This window comes from Lampetra fluviatilis, chromosome 11, assembly GCF_964198595.1.
Source record: "Lampetra fluviatilis chromosome 11, kcLamFluv1.1, whole genome shotgun sequence".
Classification (NCBI taxonomy): Eukaryota; Metazoa; Chordata; class Hyperoartia; order Petromyzontiformes; family Petromyzontidae; genus Lampetra; species Lampetra fluviatilis.
Genome location: NC_136285.1, coordinates 10230621 through 10252953, shown reverse-complemented (window position 1 = coordinate 10252953; position 22333 = coordinate 10230621). Strand labels below are relative to the sequence as shown.

The 22333-nt window shown below is 46.6% G+C and overlaps 1 protein-coding gene across 5 annotated transcripts in view; it reads right to left on the bottom strand.

The window, feature by feature from the left end:
* Positions 1-398: 398 nt before the first annotated feature.
* Positions 399-22333, bottom strand: part of PCLO (piccolo presynaptic cytomatrix protein) — a 192046-nt gene continuing 170111 nt past the window's right edge. For 4 of the 5 annotated variants that reach the window (XM_078860930.1, XM_078860932.1, XM_078860931.1 and 1 more), the window contains 6 exons: positions 20499-20581; positions 19048-19150; positions 13607-13770; positions 4779-4907; positions 3466-3611; positions 399-1267 (listed from right to left, as the gene is read on the bottom strand). In XM_078860930.1, coding sequence (XP_078717056.1) covers positions 1127-1267; positions 3466-3611; positions 4779-4907; positions 13607-13770; positions 19048-19150; positions 20499-20581 — 766 coding nt within the window. In that variant the 3' untranslated portion in view covers positions 399-1126. The remainder of the gene's footprint in view (positions 1268-3465; positions 3612-4778; positions 4908-13606; positions 13771-19047; positions 19151-20498; positions 20582-22333) is intronic. The other variant, XM_078860933.1, reaches the window with a different exon arrangement.

Genomic DNA, 22333 nt, shown 5'->3' with positions numbered 1-22333 from the left:
ACTGCAGTGTAACTAGCATCCAACCTCCGTCAAAAGTCAAAATCGATTGACGCAATCATATTTTTTGTTAACTTTCGTCTCCAGCATGCATGCATACAATTACAAAGTATCCATGCCACAATATCGAGGTCAACATTTCTATACATTGTTCAAGTGGGGGCAATCGGAACACTAAATGTACAGAGGTCTCCTGTTTTCAACACACTGCATGCAAATACAGTTTGGAACACGATGCTATAAACAGTATATAGAATTATCCCTAACGCGGGCCATTATTCAGAAATCCTCTACAAATTTGTGCGTCCATTCCACCTTCTCCCAGGCATCCCCTGCCCCACTCCCCCCGTGGACCCCACCCTCCAAACCCACCCATCCCTCCCATCCCTATCATCCCCCCCATCGCCCCCCAACACTCAACTCCAGCAATTCAAGAAAACCACCGTTCACCGAGAGCCGGGATAAGTGTGCAGTTATTATTCACAAAGTTTCCTGTACAAAGTTCACAGTGCCGCTATGGCTCAAAATTCACATTGGACTCCAACTAAGTCAAGGCCACCGACAACTCGGACGTCGACCGATGAAGGTCACAGGCAGCGGCGGGGCGCTGCGGCAGTTGCTTCTCGAAAAAACTCCCATTCCCAGCCGTCAGACGATGATTCATGACTTCGTCTCCAATTTTTCCAAAACGGGCGATTGGCTGCTCGTGCTTCATCGCCACCGGGGGGGGGGGGGGGCGAGGGTGGCGGGGGAGGGGGGGAAGGTGTCGGCAAACGCCGGTACCTCGTCACGGTTTCACCGCCTCCTCCTTCCGTGGGGCTGCCGTCCGCCTCGGCTCCCGGCCCTCGTCGGGGAGACCGGCCAACTTGCAGCCACATCGCCGTGGCCCTCTTCTCGAACCGCTTTCCGCTTTCCCGGTGCCCGAGCGAGACGCCGCTCTGTCGCGTGCCCGTTGCGAGCGTGCCCGTTGCGAGCGCGCCTTTGCGTGTGTGCCTTGCGTGCGTGAGCGTGTGTCCGTGAGCGGATGGCATGGCGCGCGGGCCGTGCCGTTATACATTGATTCATTTCCTTATCACCCCACTGACGGGAGAGACGTTGCTGTGTGCGTGCCATCGACGAGCGGATGCGCTCAGTGTGCCTCGAGGTTGCTGAGCAGCAGCTTGTACCAGCCGATGGCCTTCTTCTTGAGATCCACCTGGTCCAGCCAGATGTACGCTTCTCCGATGAGCGTCTTGCGCACAAACTTGCCGCCGTTGGACACCAGCAGGATCTGCCGTGTGTGGCGGCAGACGGCCAGGGTCAGAGGTCTGATCGTGCAGCAGTGGCCGTTCTGTGGTCAACGCTCACTGTGTGCAATGCTTAATTGGAAACATGTTGCCGTCTTTGCGCCGCTTCTCAGTGGCAGCCCCAACATTCTGGAACGATATCCCTCTGCACATTCGCAGCATCACCTCAATCGCCTCCTTCAAGACAGACTTAAAAACTCACCTCTACAATCATGCTTTTGAGCGACTCTGAGCTTGGCTCCGCGCCTCTGAGTTGCGGCCACTACGTCTGCAAATTTGCGCTCGTTACAAATTGAACTATTATTATTATTTACCCTGTTAATTTTTCACCACGGCCTGCTTTTGCGAATAATGTGAACGGATTAAAATTCAAATGTAGGTGGAGGATTAATGTACGTGAGACATTTTGCAAATTTGCTGGACCAACTCTTTTGAAATGCCCTCGTATTTAGGCATCGTCATGACTTCTCTAAAAAATATATGATGATTCTGCATATGTTCTCATTGCATCCCTAGTTGATGAATTAAAAATTCATATTTAACATTCATGAATACCTATGTTTAATACGGCCGAAGAAAGTACGAGATAGTTGGTTTGTAAGGGAGAAGTGAAAAGCTCAATTACCTATGCACCTTTATTGAGTGCACCATAATGCGATGAGACTCCTAATTCCAGCAAACCAGTGGTCAGACGAATAAACCAACTTAAGGGAAAGCTCCCCCTAATTTCCTATCCAAATCAGTCAAAATTGAATTTTTTTTAATGCCACTACCCACAGCTATGTTACAGCTCTGATGAAGCTAATTCTCCTACATGCTGCTCTATTTATGATAAACAATGAACTCTGCAATGTAATAATAACAACAATAAGGACAATTTTTCTACAGCGTTTCAACTTGTCAAGCCATTACAAGAGAGCTGAACAAACAATAAAAAACATTACAGATTCATAATTAGTCCATGGCAGTGAGAAATAGATGTCGTGTCATTTTATGTCATTATGGTGCAAGTAGTGAAATATCGTGTGGTTGTAAGAGTATATGTGCTGGGTTAGGCCAAGCCAATATTTTAATTTCCACTCTGTATTTTGTACAAAATATATGGCATTGAAGTTGACGTATGCTCAAGGCTGTAGGGTTGTGTGATGGAAAAATGAGGAAATGGTGTGAATTGTGGGCTTGCACGTTTAGAGCTGCCCACACAACGGCTCCATTGGCATAACTCAAAATGCCGCGTTCCCACCGCAACCAGTGGCAAGGGCTGAGTTCGTGAACCGGGCGCACAGAGACTCTGCCCAAGTCCAGAATCAGAATATGTATGTATACTGGAGGAATCCGATGAGCTCTAAAGGTCGTTTTCACAGATGTCCAGTAGGGACGGGTCAGAATGTTATAACAAAATACAGAAATCCGACAGGAGTGCAAAGTTCCCAAGCGAGCCGGGAGAGTGAGCTCACCGGCTCGCTCATCCGCAACGAGCTGCACCGCTTGTGACCCGGGCTAACCTACGAACCAGTCGTGACATCGTGGGATCTATGCGGAAGCATGACACGTAGTCAATGGTGTCCTTGGCTTAGTTCAATTTCAGGGCGGTATTTTTAGAAGGGAAAAAAAACCGGTGGGGAAAAAAATTAATATTTTGGCTTGGAATAACCCGGTGCATAAACCCGACTGCCACTAGAATATTCTACTTGCACTACAATATAAATAAATTAATGCTTTAAGTTTAACTCCGAATTGTGAAGAGGGATAATCATGGGTGGCAGGATGGTAAATTAGGAACACTTGTGTTTTACAACAAGAAGGGCCTGGGTTCCATTCCTGACACGGGTGCCTTTCTGAGTGGCGTTTGTATGTTCTCCCACCATTCTGCATGGGTTTTCTCCAGGTTCTCTGCTTTGCTCTCATAGCTAACACACCGTACAATGTAACTGGTATGGACCAAACATTCCAATGCTGATTGACAGCTACAAATAACTTATTGGGGTTAACACAACATTGCCCCCGACTGCGATAACGTGGCAGGACGCTCCTGAGACTCTGCGACGCTTCACTGGGTCAACAAGCGTAATCACAGGTCTATTAAATGGGTCACTCCTGGTCTACCCGGCCAGCTTTCCAACGGCGGTGAAAACGCAGCAGCTCAAGGAGCTGGGGCGCCGGTGCGTGGGTCCCTGCACACCTGCAGCGAGTGGCCCTGGGGGTTGATGGTGAAGCGGAAGGTCTCGTTGAACATGGGCTCGCGGTCGTGACGACAAACACGCGTCTTCTTCTTGAAGAGCTTCTTCTTCGATGCCAGGTTGATGACGTACACCTTCACGTACAGGTCTGCGCGCACACGTCGAGAAACGGCGACGCCTCGGTACAGTCGCCAAGGAGAATAAACCATCATCACGCAAACTCCGCTCATCCGTCCAGTGCTCGCCGAGCTGCATCGATTTCCGTTGGCCAAACGAATACATTGTAAGGTGGCTCTCGTTACGCACAAAGTGCTTGCCACAAATGAACCACAATTACCTTGCTGATCTTGTCAAGGAGCATAAATCATCACGCGAACTCCAGTCATCCTCGCAAGCGACGACTTTTGGCTGGCCATCGAACAAAGATGGTCACCTCATCGCGCGCTTTCAGATGCGCTTCTGCGGCTGTCTGGAATGCTCTTCCTCACAATATTAGGAAGCAACTGGAGCTAGGCACTTTTAAATCATCTAGATTGAAAACCCATTTCTTTAGAACTGCTTTTTCTGTTCAGTTTGTTATCCTTCCCTCGCACCTCCGATTAGCGCGTCTGGCACTGTACATAGTCAACCGTGCTAATTGGTGAAGTACGTCAAAATAACCCCCCATGACCCACACCGCGTGTGCGGGTGGGGGGGGGCTCATTCAGCGGTGGATCGACAGCATGCGCATGTTCTCTCGTGTGGTTAGAATTTGTATCACGTGTTGGCTCACAGCAAGTTACATATCACACATAATATTGTGACCTCCGTATTCTTCCATCATGCATTGCGGACTGTCGCTCACCTCGACGTGTATTGTTTGAAACGGCAGAATCGCCGTGCGATGTCTGGGTGAGGTAGAGCCAGGCAAACACGGAGCAGTAAAAGGCAGGGAAACGTGACTTCATGTGGCAAGGTCAGGCTTTTATGCAAGACACTCGAGGAAGTACGACACAAACTTGAAGGCAATGTCCTAGTAAATAAAATATCTCTCCATGGTGGCGAGATGTTAACTGCCTCGCCTGATATACAGGAGGTCGTGGGTTCGATCCCGACCCTGACACCTGTATATATAGAGTTTGCATGTTCTCCCCGTGGTCACGTGGATTTTTCCCTGGTTTTTCCCGTGAGGATGATAAGCCACTTCGTTGAGCTATTATTTGTGGCCAGGTTGCTTCTGAAACAGAGCCATATTGCTCAGTGGGCCTTACCTGGTAAAATAAAAAAAAGTTAGTAAATACTTTACCGTTTAATTTAGGTTAGCACGCACATATACCTGGCAGGTGATCAGGGGACTTGAATTTGAAGGTGATGTTCCGGCACTGGATGATCTCAACGACCAGCTGGTCGCCATCGGTCTTCATCTCCTTCTTCAGCGAGATCTTCATCTCTCCCATGATCTGGGCTGCACGCATCGCACACCAAGCGAGAATCATGGAGGGCCATTAAAGCCCAGCAGACAGGGCCATATTAACGCAGTGGTTTCGGGGTTGTAGCCTGGGACCTTGGATGAAGTGGGCCTCCAAAACCTATAACAGCATGGGGTCTCAAAACCACATTATATGGCCCTGCTGGTAAATGGCCATGCCATGGTTCCACTAGGCTCAAGAAAAATATTTCCACCAGCACGTAAATCACATCCTGAATGTATAGCCATATAGTGCTATTCGTGGGCATTTATTACGCACACAAAGACAAATATCCCGCGTATAGCCTTAACAGACTGTTGGGGCAAGTGCTGTTAGTAAGTAGCACCTATGAAGGCCGGCACGGCACCACGCCCGGCCGCCTTTGTCTCCCTAGTGGCGATGCTGCCGCACCAGGTACTCATTTGAGGCTGGTGTTGGCCATGAGCAGGAATCGAACCCGGGTCATGAGGTTCGTAGCCAAGTGCACTAACAGTTGCACTACCGCTCCCCATATTATGCACACACACGGCAAAATGTAAAGAATGCCTTTGGTTAGCGGGATTAGCCCGTGGAAGACAAGAACTGCAACTGCCGTGACATTAAAGTTGAAAAAACATGCTTGGCAACTGCGTCAGTGTACATATGTATATATTAGTTTTTTTGGTTTATATATGATAAAATATATATTTCTTTAGATCGCGTAAATATATTACGCGTTCTATAATTATTATTTTTTTCTAACTAATCTAACCCAAAAAATCTAACCCAAAAAAAATCTGTATGGATGATATTGGTCGCGAAAGCCTACGTGTGTAGTAGCCGTGTATAAGTAGCGCAGACCAATACACTACCGTTATCGATGAGGCAAGGACACGTGTTAACGTCAATGCTCTGAGACAATGACCGCTATGAAATTTCACAAGTGGAAGCCAGGCCATGAAAACGCGGAGCGATTATATTGAACAATTTAAAGCGTGTTGAGCACGGTCAGCTTGTCATCGTGGCGACGAATAGATTTGGAAAGATAGCTATGCCAACCAAGACAAGTGAATGAGCAAATCAACAGACATCAGCAATTATGAAGTGATACAGCTTTTATATCTGACAGAATGAAAGTGTGCGTGGACGAGTGAAGATCAGTTAACAAGTGGTGACAAGCTCCCAGAAGAGAACGTGTGCCATGAGGTCAATGACATCCATTATTTATGTGATTAAAAGGTAAAAAGATAAAGGTGCAGGCCAGCAATTGCTTGCTCATGCCGAAGCTGGCAGAAGGGCCCCCACGAGAGAAAGTTATAAAGAGCCTCTTCTTGGTTCTTTCGGTAAAGTCACGTAGAAGGGAAATAATAAAATAATACAAATAAAACATAATAAAATACAATTCTCACGACGTTTCGGCTGCTTGCGTTGTGGCTGAAACGTCGTGAGAGTTGTATTTTATTATCTTGAATTTTTATTATTTTATTATTTCCCTTCTACGTGACTTTACCGAAAGAACCAAGAAGATGAATCCCTGCAGTCACGAAAGCTTTAAATCGAAATTTATAGAGAGCCTCTCTATGTGGCATTTGGCCTACTCTTCCACACTGGTCAAAAATGCTGGAAGCGATGGTAGTTACAATCACTTTACCCCACCGTGTGCAACTTGCCGATCGGCTAACTTGTGGTGGACCCATTTATACTGCTGGGTGCACGGATGATGCATGGGTAGGATTGGAGAAAGCTGTCCATTGGTTCAACTGCCGAGCCGGGAGAATGAACCAGTGAACCTGGAGATTGCAAGTCCGGCGTGCTAACCATTAAACCAGTGCAAGCATTGGACATTTGATAGAGTGGTGAAAATAAACACATCGCTGCGCATTAACAGGCGGGAGAGCCAACAAACTTTACCCCACCACATGCCACCTGCCTATCGTCTAAATGCGGTGAACACATTTACACAGCTGGGTAGACAGAGGTGGGGGGGGGCGATTTAATCAAACCTACACCTCGCCCGATTACAAGTCCGGTGTGCGAACCAATTCACCACGGTAGCATTCCTGGTTAATATTATTGTGATGAGAAAATAGAACGACACCATTGGCCGCGCGATAGCAAATCGTGATACTGCCATTATAGGGCCTCTATTTTTGGATGTAACAAAAAGTTTCGCTGAGTTTTGTACTAAATATTTGAGCATTTAATGGCACTGTCAAAATAAATTGGATGTTGTATTCTCTGGCTGTAAAACAAATGTGAGAGTTGACTCCATTCATCAAAAGCTCCAGAAGCCTAATAGGTCATAGCACATATCCAAATAAAATTACATTTCCTCAAACACGACTCTAAAGAAATGTAAAAATGTTTTTAGAATCTTGTTCCTATCAAAGTTACCAGACACTTACCTAAAATGTAAAAATGAGCAGAGAACATTAAAACCTGTTTTCATGCATGTTACAAGTTTATAATAATTCAACGCGTTGATTGTAACTCTTTTCGTTAATTGGCCTTCACGCTTCCGCAAACAAGAGAGACTGCTTTTAATGAGAGGAATTCTGGCAGCCTTGCAGACGAACGTGGATTACAAGTTAATTGGATGCTCCAGCAATTAAACTGCTAACAAATGTTATTTATTGCGACAAAACTCAACCCCATTGGCAACACCGCTTTGCACGTTTAAGTGGCTGCATACAAAGTCCAACAATGGAGTTGCTTGATTTGCGTTAATTTAGAATTGCAGTTTTATAAGCTTTAAAGTGGTGTATAATCTCGATTTAAAGCTTTCGTGACAGCAGGGATTCATCTTCTTGGTTCTTTCGGTAAAGTAACGTAGAAGGGAAATAATAAAATAATAAAACATAATAAAATACAATTCTCACGACGTTTCGGCCACAACGCAAGCAGCCGTCCTCAGGTGAAGAACAGGTCTCTCGGAAAAACAGTGTCTGAATGAACACCACCAGGCTTGGCAGCGTATATTTAAGCTGGGTTAGAGGAAAAAGGACTTTACCGAAAGAACCAAGAAGATGGTGTATAATCCTCGCAAAGTTGTATCAAGGCGCAGCCCTGAAATTGCTCGATAACGCAACTGCTGGTGGACGAGCCTCTGCCAGAGGAAGCTCTGGAGAGGCCCTCTAGAAAATACCCTCAACACTCAACAACAACAGTCGCCATTCGCCATCAAACGACGGTGACGTCACAGCGGCGCCTGTGCCAGGCCAGGTGCACTTTGAGGCCATCACGTGAAGTGTCGAAGACCCGCTGCTGGCAGGAGGTCACGGGACAGACCCAGGTGCCATGGGTTGACTGACTGAGATGACTGATATTATTGACATTATAATGAGATTATTTAGATATTTTCCACATGATAAGCCACTTTGTTGAGCTGTTATTTGTGATAGCCAGGCCGCTTCTGAAAAATAAGTTAATACCTCAGTGGGCTTTGTCTGGTGGGATGGGGATGGTTTAGTTTCATTTGAATGTTTTTGGGTAATTTTTTGCCTTTCTTAGACTTTGCACTGCTATCGTGTTTTTGTATCGTTTGTTGTTGTAACGTTATTAGCCGCCCCTTTCCGAACAACTGTGAAAAAAAGCTTTATAGCTCATCGGATTCCTCCAATATAAAGAAATATTCTCGTTCCGATTCTGACTGCCAGATGCACCCACCGGCTATGGTTCTCAACCTTTCTGGAACCGGTGGGTTTATTGTCAACGCTCAAAAAAAATTTCCCGGATTATCGTGCACCAATAACGCTCTAAATCGTGGTTTCTGCGACAGTTCCACGGACCACTTCGCTCGACGTTGTGGGTTGTGGGCCAACCTGTGATGCGTGGACCACAGTTTGGGAACCACTGCTCTAGAGGATATTTTGTCCAATTTTTCAGTACTATCCAGATGTCTTGAAATAGGTTGGAGTACCCGCACTTAACCCCAACCACGCAGCGGCCGACTGTGCGACTCATTTCTATTGCTGGGTGCACAGAGGCAGGGGAATTCAAGAAAATTACCCCATCGTTTAAACTGCCACGCTGGGAGATCGAACTGGCGGCCTCTGGATTGCAAGCGCAGTCTGCTCACCATTACACCACGGTAATATCCCATTATACACCATTTACAGTATCAGAATATTTATTGAATCACAATCTTTTTTTAGATTGGAGGAATCTGATGAGCTATGAAGCTCTTTTTCACAGTTGCTCAGTACTTTTACGGATGTGCAGCAATTGCACCGTTTGTGTGCTTTAACAAAAAAATGTGAATAGCCAAAAACACACGAAAAATGCATAGAGACATCCGATTTTTTTCCTACCCTCCCACAGAGAATACGACGAGGCCACCGCTACAAAGGGCACTTGGAATGGGTCGATATTAAACATCCAATGCTTTTTACTTTAAGCACCCTATCATTTTGAGGCAGTGGTGACTGGCTGCCCTAACCCTAACCCCTTCACATCCACTCAAAAGATTAATGCTTGGCGGCCATGTCTGATGGATTGTCGAGTCAGCAGATGAGCTGCACTCTTGCACTCTCTGCGGGGGATGCTGAGAGGCACACATTCTGCTTCAACATTTCCAAAGGGAGCTGCCTGAAATACCGTGGTTGTCACGTCGGCTGTAATGCTGGGATTAAAAAAAGGGAAACGCTGTAAATCTAATGCTAACAAAATGCTCAGGAGGAAATGCGGCCCTGGGTTTTATGGCACGGATAGCTAACAGTGTCGAACGTAGTCCATCCTGCTCAATGTGAAGCCCTCATGTGCAATGAGAGCTCAAATCCCAGTAGCAACTCACTTGGAAACATTTTGCTTGGTCAATAGCTCATTATATTAAACTCGCGCTGTGTGTGTACACCACACGTCCCCAATTACTTACCGAAGACAATGCTGCCCTTGTGTAACCGTACAACGACACACTGGAATTACAATCCAGAGGTTTGCTGGTTTGATCTCCCGGCAGGGTAATTGAAACAGTGGGAAAGTTTCCTAAATCCCCCCCCCCCGTGCCTCCCCCACTCCCCCTTCCAGCACTCTCGACCTAGTGGAACAGTTCCATTAGTCGATCGCCAGGTTGCGTGCCGGTGGTATAAAGTGTGGGTACTCCCATCTCTCTCAGTACATTTGGTCACTATGGAAGAGTAGGCCAAATACCTTCTCAAATACCTTTCTCTCTAGAGCCCCCATCTCGTAGAAAACCTACCACCAGCAGCGCCGCAAGTAATTGCAGGGCTGCAACCTTTTTGTGTGCGTGTGTACGTATGTTGAACTTCTTTCGCACCGTACGTAGCCAACCGTGCTAATCGGAGGTGTGGCGGAAGAACAACAAACTAAACACAGAAAGTAGTTCTAAAGAAATGAGTATTCAATCTAGATTTAAAAGTGCATAGCTCCAGTCACTTCCTAAGTAATATCTAATATCTAGTGAACAAAAATTCCATATCATCATGGGACCTCCCTTGGCAGTATGAAAATATAAGAATTGGCGTTACCTTTTCTGGTAATAAAACAGTTGTGTTAAGATGTTAAAACACCAAACATGAACCTTTTGCAAGGACATTAAGCACATATACTTGTGGCGAACATGCAAACAAAAAACATACTCTGATAGTTTATGCATTGTCTTTGAAACTGATTAGTCCACACCAGAGACAGCTTATTATAGAGCCTAGTCTCAAACAGTGTTAAACCAGAGGACACCAAAAGGCAAGCGAGATCCCAAGATGTAGCTGCTCACCCCGATCTATAAATGTCCCGATCGTGGCACTTTGTGCTGTTCACATTTTGGCGTCCTCTGGTCTAACACTGTTTGAGACTCGGCTCTACACAAAGCTGTCTCTGCTGTGGACCAATCAGAGTATGTTTTTTGTTTGCATGTTCGCCACAAGTATATGTGCTTAATGCAGACATAAGTCCTTGCAAAAGGTCTCTGTTTGGTGTTTTAACATCTTAACACAACTATTTAATTGCCAGAAAGGGTAAAACCTATTCTTGTAAATTCCATAATGAGCATCATCACGTTCGTTGGTAAAGACGCCTTGCCACGTTGCATTGCAATGACTTAGGATACTACTGTGCTTATAGCCTTTGAAGATCGAGAATGCATTGCTGGTTTGAAATACATTCGTACAGCAGAGGGCGCTGTCCAAATGTCTTTCGAATGACCGGTCAAACGATTTAAAAAATTCCAGTCAACTTTCATTCACTAGTTTGACGGTGCTGTTGACATCGCTCTGCGTGTCCCAACGTGTGTGTGTGGAGCGGTAGTGTAACGATTAGCGCGCTGCGCTACGAACCCGGTGACCCGAGTTCGATTCCCGCTCACGGTCAACACCAGTGACGATTATTTGAACCGGTCCTGGGCCTCCCCTAGGTCGACTCAGCCTCAAATGAGTACCTGGTGCGGTGTGTATACATCGCCGCTAGGGAGACAAAGGTGGTCTGGCGTGGTGCTGGCCACCCACACCCTCTAGGTGCTACTCGCTAACAGCACTTGCCCCAACAGTCTGTTAAGGCTATACGGGGGATCTTTGTCTTTGTGAGGATGACATCTGGAGGGGAGCGGCAGCGTAGTGATGCGCTAGGAACCCGAGTTCACGGTCAACATTGGTGACAAATATCTAAACTGCTCCAAGGCCTCCTCCAGGTTGACTCAGCCTTAAAAGAGTAGTGGGTGTATTGCCATTATACTGTAGGTGCTCACTAACAGCACTTGCGCCCCAACAGTCTTTACATGTGATATGGGGGATCTTCGTCGTTGTGGGGATCACACCCTCCACATCTGCAGCAGTGAAATTGAGGAAGTTAAAAAGTCTCAGTTTAAGCAATGAGATCACTGAGATGTGTTGCTTGTTTATTTCTGAGCAAATTATAACAACGATTAAATTATGATGATGATGATGGATTGGTGACGGTGGTAGAAATTCTGATGATGACCAGGGTCGGATTATGACATGCTGGGGCCCTACGCAACCTCAAGCCTAAGAGGCCCCAACGAGGAATGCCTGTATATTTGTGTCAAATGAATATATCCGTTTTATAGAGTATCTTTTCCCTTATCTACTTTATTTTTCAACAGATTTTGTTAAAACTTTTCGTACTTAGAGGCCCCTCGAAATATGAGGCCCTAAGCTGCAGCTTACGACAGCCATTGTCATGATGTTGATGCAGATAAGCAATGCTGATTATCATTCTTCAAGTCCTTCCGAAAACAATGAAGATCATGAATTGTCCCATGTTTCTGTTGCCACTAACCCAGTGTTCCTCAAAGCACTCAGCCGATGCAAATATTTACGTAGACCACCCTGGTGATAAAACGCATTCACTTGTCTGTATCATAATATAAATTATTCATATTTCCGGAATACAACAAGATATATTATGTAAACGCAGCTTCATGGTTTTTTTAGGGGGGGGCATTTACACCTTAGGGTTAGGGCAGTTTAATCAAGGTAGTTTACCGAACTACATTTTTAAAAGTTAAATGTAAGTAAAATCTGAATGAATGTCCAAAACAAATGGTATAAACATAGTCCAGATCAACCTGCATTTGCATCAGCACCGCAGGTCACCTGGAGGACCACGCTTTGAGAACCACTGCACTAAACGATGATTATCATTGTCATGGTGATTTTGTTGGTAAGGTCCATTGAACTCTATAGCTCTTTTTCAGAAGCGACCTGGCCACAAACGATAGTTCAACGAAGTGGCTTATCATGTGGAAAAGTATAGCAGCCAAATACTCTAAACCAGTATTCTTCACAAATTTTCAGAGGGGGGGGGGGGGGGGCACTTTCGCCGATAAGATGTCAGTTTGAGGGCCACCACACATTTGAAACCATTGTTGAGTTTGACAGCACAATGGGGGGTGTTGTCACGTGTTGTGTATTGTTGTGGGCCGTACGCCAGGGGCCGCACTAAAGGCCATCAGTGGCCCACGGGCCTTACAATGAAGAACACTGCTCTAAACACACATTTCTACCCGAGCTATATAACTAAACTAAACTATTTCTTGCATTTTTTTTACGACAGACCTGTTCTTCACCTGAGGACGGCTGCTTGCGTTGTGGCCGAAACGTCGTGAGAATTATATTTTATAATGTTTTATTATTATTTTATTATTTCCCTTCTACGTGACTTTACCGAAAAAACCAAGAAGTTATTTCTTGTATTTTACCAGGTAAGGCCCACTGAGCTAAATAGCTTTTTTTTTATCAGAAGCTAGCCACAAATGATAGCTCAACGAAGTGCCTTATCGTGACGTGCACATTTATAACGGCAGACAAATACTGTACTCCATACGCACGTTCATTCTAAATGTGGAGGGAACAAACCGGAGGGACCCGGCGAAAAATCCACAAACGTCGGTGGTGATGTGGGGAGGTGGTGGGGAGGAGGTGGTGTGGAGGAGGTGGTGGGGAGGAGGTGGTGGTGGGGAGGTGGTGATGTGGGGAGGTGGTGATGTGGGGAGGTGGTGGTGGTGGGGAGGTGGTGATGTGGGGAGGTGGTGATGTGGGGAGGTGGTGGGGAGGAGGTGTTGGGGAGGTGGTGGGGAGGAGGTGGTGGGGAGGTGGTGGTGGTGGGGAGGTGGTGGGGAGGAGGTGGTGGGGAGGAGGTGGTGGGGAGTAGGTGGTGGTGGTGGGGAGGTGGTGGGGAGGTGGTGGTGGGGAGGAGGTGTTGGGGAGGAGGTGTTGGGGAGGGTCGGGGTGGGGGGGATGCCTACCCGACTTGCTGGCGCCCATGAGCTGCCCGGGGCCCAGGTCGGTGTTGGGCACCAGCTCCCCGCGCGCCGCTCGACCCCCACTCGCCAGCGCCCCGTTGGGCCGCACGCCGGGCCCCGCCGGGTCTCTACCGGGAACCCACGGAGGGGAGTCAGGACTGACCGTGCTGGGGGAGGGAGGGGGCAGCACGGGGGTGGCGAGGGCACGGGGGGGGGTGGGGGGTTAGGAGGGCGGCCAGGGGAGGAGGGAGGGGGGAGATGGGGGGGGCATTCGCATTCAATGGAGCGGTGGTGCCAGGGGGATGTGCCGGTCAGAGGGGGCATCGGCTTCACGCGGCTGCGTCGTGCCGGGGGACGTGGCACCGCGCACGTCCTCGAGATGTGGGCAGTGTGTCGTTCGCACGTCACTTACATGTGTAACGTCAATACGTTTGTAATTGATGTCTAAGTTAGACACTTCAAAGTGACTGGTGGTTTGCATCTAAATGACGGTACAAGAGGAGGTGGTCAATATGACATTTTGTGTACGTTACTTCGGTCGTCGTAACTTTCGAATGTACTTCGCATACATCTCGACGACTCACTTCACCGTACACGCACAACACCCCTTTTGTAAGTCCACTGCAGGATGTGATGCGTGAAACATAAAAAAATGAACAAAGTTCACTGCACTCTTTTTCATACTGATCAAACAGCAACATATTTACCATTGAGCAGCGAAAGGGGTGGGAAGGCAGAGGAGGGCGGGGGGGGGAGGCGATTTGAAAGTGGTGAGTGCATTGCACCAAGACCATGGCAACCTGAGTTAAATTCCCAGCCATGGCAAACATCAGTGGCGACTGATATCCCAAACTAGTCCTGGGCTCCTCCTCTTAACTAAGCCGCACTGACTCCTGTAACCCCTATCGCTGATACATAATCGGGAGGCCTTCATCCAGCAGTGGATTTACAAAGACACGTCAATTATCATTTTCATTGGAACTGGGTGAATGACTGCGTCAGAAAGCGCATGTTTACAAGTTAAGCCGCACATGCCAAGATTATATTTTCTAACCCAGAACTAACCAATGCAAATCTTGTTAAACTGTGTAATTTCTCTATGTGCCATTGGCTAAGCAAGAAATCACGACGTTTCGGAGGCAACACAAGCCTCCGTCTTCGAAACGTCGTGATTTTTATTTTATTTTACTTTTATTAATTTTAATGTTTTACCTACGTGACTTTACCGAAAAAACCTAAGAATATGAATCCTTGCAGTCACGAAAGCTTCAAATCTAGAATGGTGTGTTTGACCTTGCTGTATTGACACCTCCTGAGGTTAACAGTTATTTTAACACTCCGTTCTCTTCATAGTAAACATTCAACTGCCCCTCTCTGCAATGATTGTTAAGGATGATGACTACGAATTGACACGTTAACTAGTTACTCATTGAATGGCACAGATGAAAGGCTATAAAAGGATAATTGCGCAACATAAAACGCAATGAGTATGCAAACTTGTGCATCTGATTTGAACAGACCATACAACATATGCAATGCCTGATCCACAAATACGAAGGAGACATCACAGCGATACACTCTTCCGCTACTCTTGACGGGGTTATCTGGCTTGACCACCTGAATGTGCAATTGTAATTGTTGCTCTGAGTCTACATCAGCCACACGAAAGGAGAAGAATCTGATTTGAGAGGAGATCACACCTTTTTCACACTTAAAGTGCTACTATCGTTTTGATACGAGGGCACAATTAACAGTTATGAAAACTCAAAATGTGTTGTATCCCCGCTGAGATAATTTTAAATAGATGCAATGGAGGTTCAAACACTTTTGTTTAATAAGAAGGGTAACAAGCACATAAACACGTAAGTAAATAAATAAAACACTTTTCAATCCTCTAGCTGATTAAAAAAAACGATTTAAGACTTGTTCATCACTTACATCCTTCCCCCCTTTTTTACCAGCATTCTCTTTGGAGACCCTAAAAATAGCCAAGGTGAAAATTGCATCTTTGGAGGGAGTTGACAAGCGAGTTGGGCCAAGCACACTTGAGGTTATAGTTTCTCCCCTTCCGTTAATTAGTGCCAGGACATCAGTTGCTCTTGTGTTGTACGGGACATGAAATTAAGCCCCTGTTGTCCATTTTGCGGATGCAGCCTTATCCAAAGAAGTGTTTTCTTCCCATTAGCAGGGCTGCTTGCTCAGTGGCAGCTGTGGCCTGATAAGACTAATCGTGTTACCGCTAAGGCTGGACACATACTGCCAATGCATGCGTGCACAAATGCTAGAGCAAAGCCAAAGATCCCCCATGTAACCTACGCAGACTGTGCTGTTAGCGAGCACCTATTAAGGCTAGCAAAACGGACAATGGGGTTCGTGCGGCCACAACCACGCTTGGCAATCTTTGTCCCCCCTTTTATGATGTTTGCACAGCGCATTAGGTACTATTTGACAGAGGTGGGACAAAGTCATTGTTATGCAAGTCCAAGTCGAGTCGCAAGTCATCAAATTCATGACTCGAGTCTGACTCGAGTCCAAGTCACATGACTCGAGTCCACATCTCATAGGTGGGACAAAGTCATTGTTATGCAAGTCCAAGTCGAGTCGCAAGTCATCAAATTCATGACTCGAGTCTGACTCGAGTCCAAGTCACATGACTCGAGTCCACACCTCTGCTATTTGAAGGCTGAGTTGACCTAGGGGAGACCCAGAATAAGTTCAGATGTTCATCGCCGGTGTCGGCCGTAACGGGAATAGAGTTTACGTCGAAGGGTTCATAGGGCAATGCACTAACCGCAATGCCACCGCCCGCCAAAAGCACACACATGCGCGCAATTGTCCACACGCATACACAAACACGCATACACAAACACGCAGACACAAACACGCAGACACAAACACGCATACACAAACACGCAGACACAAACACGCATACACAAACACGCAGACACAAACACGCACACACAAACACGCATACACAAACGAGCATACACAAACACGCAGACACAAACACGCATACACAAACACGCAGACACAAACACGCATACACAAACACGCATACACAAACGAGCATACACAAACACGCATACACAAACACGCATACACAAACACGCATACACAAACTAGCATACACAAACACACATACACAAACACGCAGACACAAACACGCATACACAAACACGCATACACAAACACGCACACACAAACACGCATACACAAACACGCATACACAAACGAGCATACACAAACACGCATACACAAACACGCACACACAAACACGCAGACACAAACACGCATACACAAACACGCACACACAAACACGCAGACACAAACACGCAGACACAAACACGCATACACAAACACGCAGACACAAACACGCACACACAAACACGCAGACACAAACACGCACACACAAACACGCATACACAAACACGCATACACAAACACGCAGACACAAACACGCAGACACAAACACGCACACACAAACACGCATACACAAACACGCATACACAAACACGCAGACACAAACACGCATTCACAAACACGCAGACACAAACACGCAGACACAAACACGCATACACAAACACGCATACACAAACACGCACACACAAACACGCATACACAAACGAGCATACACAAACGAGCATACACAAACACGCAGACACAAACACGCATTCACAAACACGCAGACACAAACACGCAGACACAAACACGCACACACAAACACGCACACACAAACACGCATACACAAACACGCAGACACAAACACGCAGACACAAACACGCATTCACAAACACGCATACACAAACACGCAGACACAAACACGCATACACAAACACGCAGACACAAGCACGCATACACAAACACGCAGACACAAACACGCATACACAAACACGCAGACACAAACACGCATACACAAACACGCAGACACAAACACGCAGACACAAACACGCATTCACAAACACGCATACACAAACACGCAGACACAAACACGCATATACAAACACGCATACACAAACACGCAGACACAAACACGCAGACACAAACAAGCATACACAAACACGCATACACAAACACGCAGACACAAACACGCAGACACAAACACGCAGACACAAACACGCAGACACAAACACGCATACACAAACACGCACACACAAACACGCAGACACAAACACGCATTCACAAACACGCAGACACAAACACGCAGACACAAACACGCATACACAAACACGCATACACAAACACGCACACACAAACACGCATACACAAACGAGCATACACAAACACGCATACACAAACAAGCATACACAAACACGCAGACACAAACACGCAGACACAAACACGCATTCACAAACACGCAGACACAAACACGCAGACACAAACACGCACACACAAACACGCATACACAAACACGCATACACAAACACGCAGACACAAACACGCAGACACAAACACGCAGACACAAACACGCACACACAAACACGCACACACAAACACGCATTCACAAACACGCAGACACAAACACGCAGACACAAACACGCACACACAAACACGCATACACAAACACGCATACACAAACACGCATACACAAACACGCATTCACAAACACGCATATACAAACACGCAGACACAAACACGCAGACACAAACACGCAGACACAAACACGCACACACAAACACGCAGACACAAACACGCATACACAAACACGCATACACAAACACGCAGACACAAACACGCACACACAAACACGCAGACACAAACACGCAGACACAAACACGCATACACAAACACGCAGACACAAACACGCAGACACAAACACGCATACACAAACACGCAGACACAAACACGCATACACAAACACGCATACACAAACACGCAGACACAAACACGCATACACAAACACGCACACACAAACACGCACACACAAACACGCAGACACAAACACGCATACACAAACACGCACACACAAACACGCACACAAAAACACGCAGACACAAACAGGCACACACAAACACGCACACACAAACGAGCATACACAAACACGCAGACACAAACACGCACACACAAACACGCACACACAAACACGCACACACAAACACGCACACACAAACACGCACACACAAACACGCAGACACAAACACGCATACACAAACACGCACACACAAACACGCACACACAAACACGCAGACACAAACACGCACACACAAACACGCACACACAAACGAGCACACACAAACACGCAGACACAAACGAGCATACACAAACACGCAGACACAAACACGCATACACAAACACGCATACACAGACACGCATACACAAACACGCATACACAAACACGCACACACAAACACGCACACACAAACACGCATACGCAAACACGCATACACAAACACGCATACACAAACACGCACACACAAACACGCACACACAAACACGCATGTCCATACCCTTTGGAGCTTCCGGAACCATCGGACGCGTGCGACGCCATGGAGGTCGTCGATGACAAGCTCTCTCTCGGTATCTTGGCTGGGCTGCCATTTTTGATCACTTCTGTCCAAACAGTATAAATGGGTGCATCGCAGTTAATCGACTGGCAGGTCGCGTGTGGGTGGGGTGAGATGTGGATACCCTTCCACCTCTCCCGAGACTCCGAACCAGGGTGGTGGAAGAGCAGGTCGAAATGTCACCGAGTGGGGGTCTTCGAGAATCCCCCTTGAACGGAGGTCCTTCGACAGGCAGTGGCATGAGCAAGACGCTGAAGGGCAGCAGCGTCTTTACCTTTATCTTAACCTCTGTCCGCACAGATAGGGTGCTAGACAGTTCGTTCTTGCATTGACGAAGATTTTCTGACGATAACGCTTCTGATCGGACCTAATGCTCGGGCGATCAGATACGCGCTGGCAATTAACCGACTTCAAAACTGCGTGCGATGGGAACTCTCAGGGAAGGCGTGCTGGAAGCAGTCCTGTTTCTCCGGGGCGGCCCATCAACAGGCACGCGTAATGCGCGTTCTTGAATTGACAGCGAACGGAGAACATTGGATTCTGCGGGAAGGTGGACCGTGTCAGCCCTATGATCCATGCAATTGCCCTGCGCATTGACCAATGCATCGCTTGGGTGACATTTCAATGAGCGAAGCCACGCTGAGCAACACCGTGTTGACAGACGCATAGGCGGTGCATCAAAGGCGCCGTTACAATTTTGCACCGCTGAACAGGAAGTCACTCCATTTTCCAATAAGACAAACGACCAACATTCCTGAGCACTTTGTTCGTACAGTAAAGAGAAGCACCGTGACCAATGCTATTCATAAAAACGTATTTTTTCAGGTTAGATCGCGAAACTAATTACAACCAGCTTCATCAGGCGATTTTGGTACAATTCTGTAAAAATCGCCTGATGAAACAGATTGTAATTACCAGCGAAATGTCGTGCAAAAATGTTAAATGTTGTGGGTTGAAGTAGCATATAGTTGTCACGTTTTGTTTAACTGACAATCCTTACTAATTGGCCATCTAACTCAACAAAAACCCCTTTATTAAGTAGTCTGACTGAATGTGGTGTGGAATTAGTATCATAAAAAACACACTTTCTTTTGATCGGCTGCTGCAAAATTAACTCACTGCCAGCACCAACAATAATTGATTTCGCTAAATTAACAACAGAGGTGGCATATTGCAATGGTGACGTCATCAAATGACTTATTGTGAGGGCGGCAACCCGGCCAGCGGCCTTGGCTCAGCCAACAAGGCGGAATCGACGTTAACGTATAGACCTTCCTTGACAATCTCAAAGTGAAACACTCGGTGGAATAGGCAATTGTGATTCCGTTGCGTGTCCCTGCTTCATTTCAGTGTGGACATATTGGACGTGGCCGGCGTGTTAGGTAGGGATTTACCGTCTGTCAGGTGTAGCGGGTCCTGCTTGGAGAGCCCTCCAGCCTGGCTCGTGACTCCGCTGCTGTGGGCCGCTCCACTCCCGCTACGAAAATAAAAAATCACGGACATCCGTCATCGTCATCCTCATCGTCGTCATCAAGTCAAGAGAAAGTCTCGTCATAGGTTACACGTGTGGTGCCGCGCTCATATAGCCCTGGGTGGCCCTGAGCCATTGGTGGAAAATGACACATCTTTATATCAGGTGCCAGTTTCTATGTTTAAACCTTAGCTGCAGTCAAGTTTTTAGACGTAAAAAATAAGCCATGTTTTTTTTACTGCAATTGTGAAGAAATATTAAGCACAGATTTGACTGCGCTCTGGAAAATTAACTGAAACGAAAAAAATATCAAATGAATTCCTATTAGTTAAACATTAACATTGTAAATAAATTATACGTGAAAATAACAAAAAATAAAATCAGTCCACAGAGGAGATGGAGCTATGAAATTAGCTCGTTGGATTGTCGCATTGCTGGATGGTGAGGGTTGGTGGTGGCAGCTTGGGGAGGCCTTCATCCAGCAGTGGATTGACCATGGCTGCTGCGGCTGATGATGATGATGAAGAGCGGTCAATGCATTGGCTATACCCTATCGCAATAAATTACCATTTTGTTCTCTCGTCTTACTTTGAGATAAATAAAGCCGACGGAGGTATGAAAAGGATAACTCAAAATACCAAATTCTCGCTGGAGACTAAACTGTCCCTTTTTAAAATTTTTTAATATTAATGGCTCCACATTTATCCTCATCGACTACTTGGGCCAAGAGCAGTCGGTGAGCAGCTATTAAAAGGAGGATCATGCACAGAGGGGGTGGTGTGTGCCCGTATTTGATTCCTCACGGCTAATGTCGACGCTGTGATCAGGAACTCCTTTAAAGCTCAGGTCGCACATTAAGATTTAAAAGGCTGCATAGCCAGACATCGAACCTGGGTTGCCAGGTTCATATGGGGTTACTACCGCTGAGGTCCAAAATAAAAAAAAAACGCCGTGGCATATCATGGGAAGAGGATGATTTCACAATACCAGCAGGGGGGAGAACTCCATGCAAATGCATTGTCTTGAGCAAACTATTATTACAAAGGGACATTTTTTTTTACTTGTATTGTTCGGGAAAGACTTACAGATTTCCCGGGACAGCTGCTACTTTAACAAAAGGACAATCCTGGGAAAATGAAGGCAGGTGGCAACCCTAGATTCATAGCACGGTGCGCGGAACCACACTCGCCAACAGCACATTCCAGCATGTGAACAGAGGTACAAACGCAACGAAGTAGGGCCCAGAATTTTAACAGCGCCAACGGCGGTAGAGAGGTCCCATTATGAGTGTTGATTTAGCCATTGACCTGGCACCCTTTGCGGAGTCTCCGTGGCACTGCACCAGCGCCCCCGCGTGACAATTAACAATTACCCCACATCGCATTGCTGTGCAAATTAAAAGCCCTTTTACCAATGACGTACATTAACGATCCAATCAGCAAGATGTCATTACACAAAGGTGCAGCATATGTATAGGGTGTCTTTTCAACCGTTTGATGTTTAACGACACCGATTCTTAGCACTTCCTGACGAAGCTGCTTAACAATGTGCAGTCACTGGGTGGCTTGAGATGGATCGTCGCAGCTTTAGGGTTCCCTCCTTTGTCAAGGCTGTCAAATCATGACCAGGTATCGAGGGCACACTTTTTGGGTCAATTAATTGACCTCTTTCCAATAACCCCAGCTCTTGTAACTTGTGTGGCTAGTGCGGAGGAGGGGGCCTTTTGAAATGTGGAATTATTTCAACTGCATCGGCATG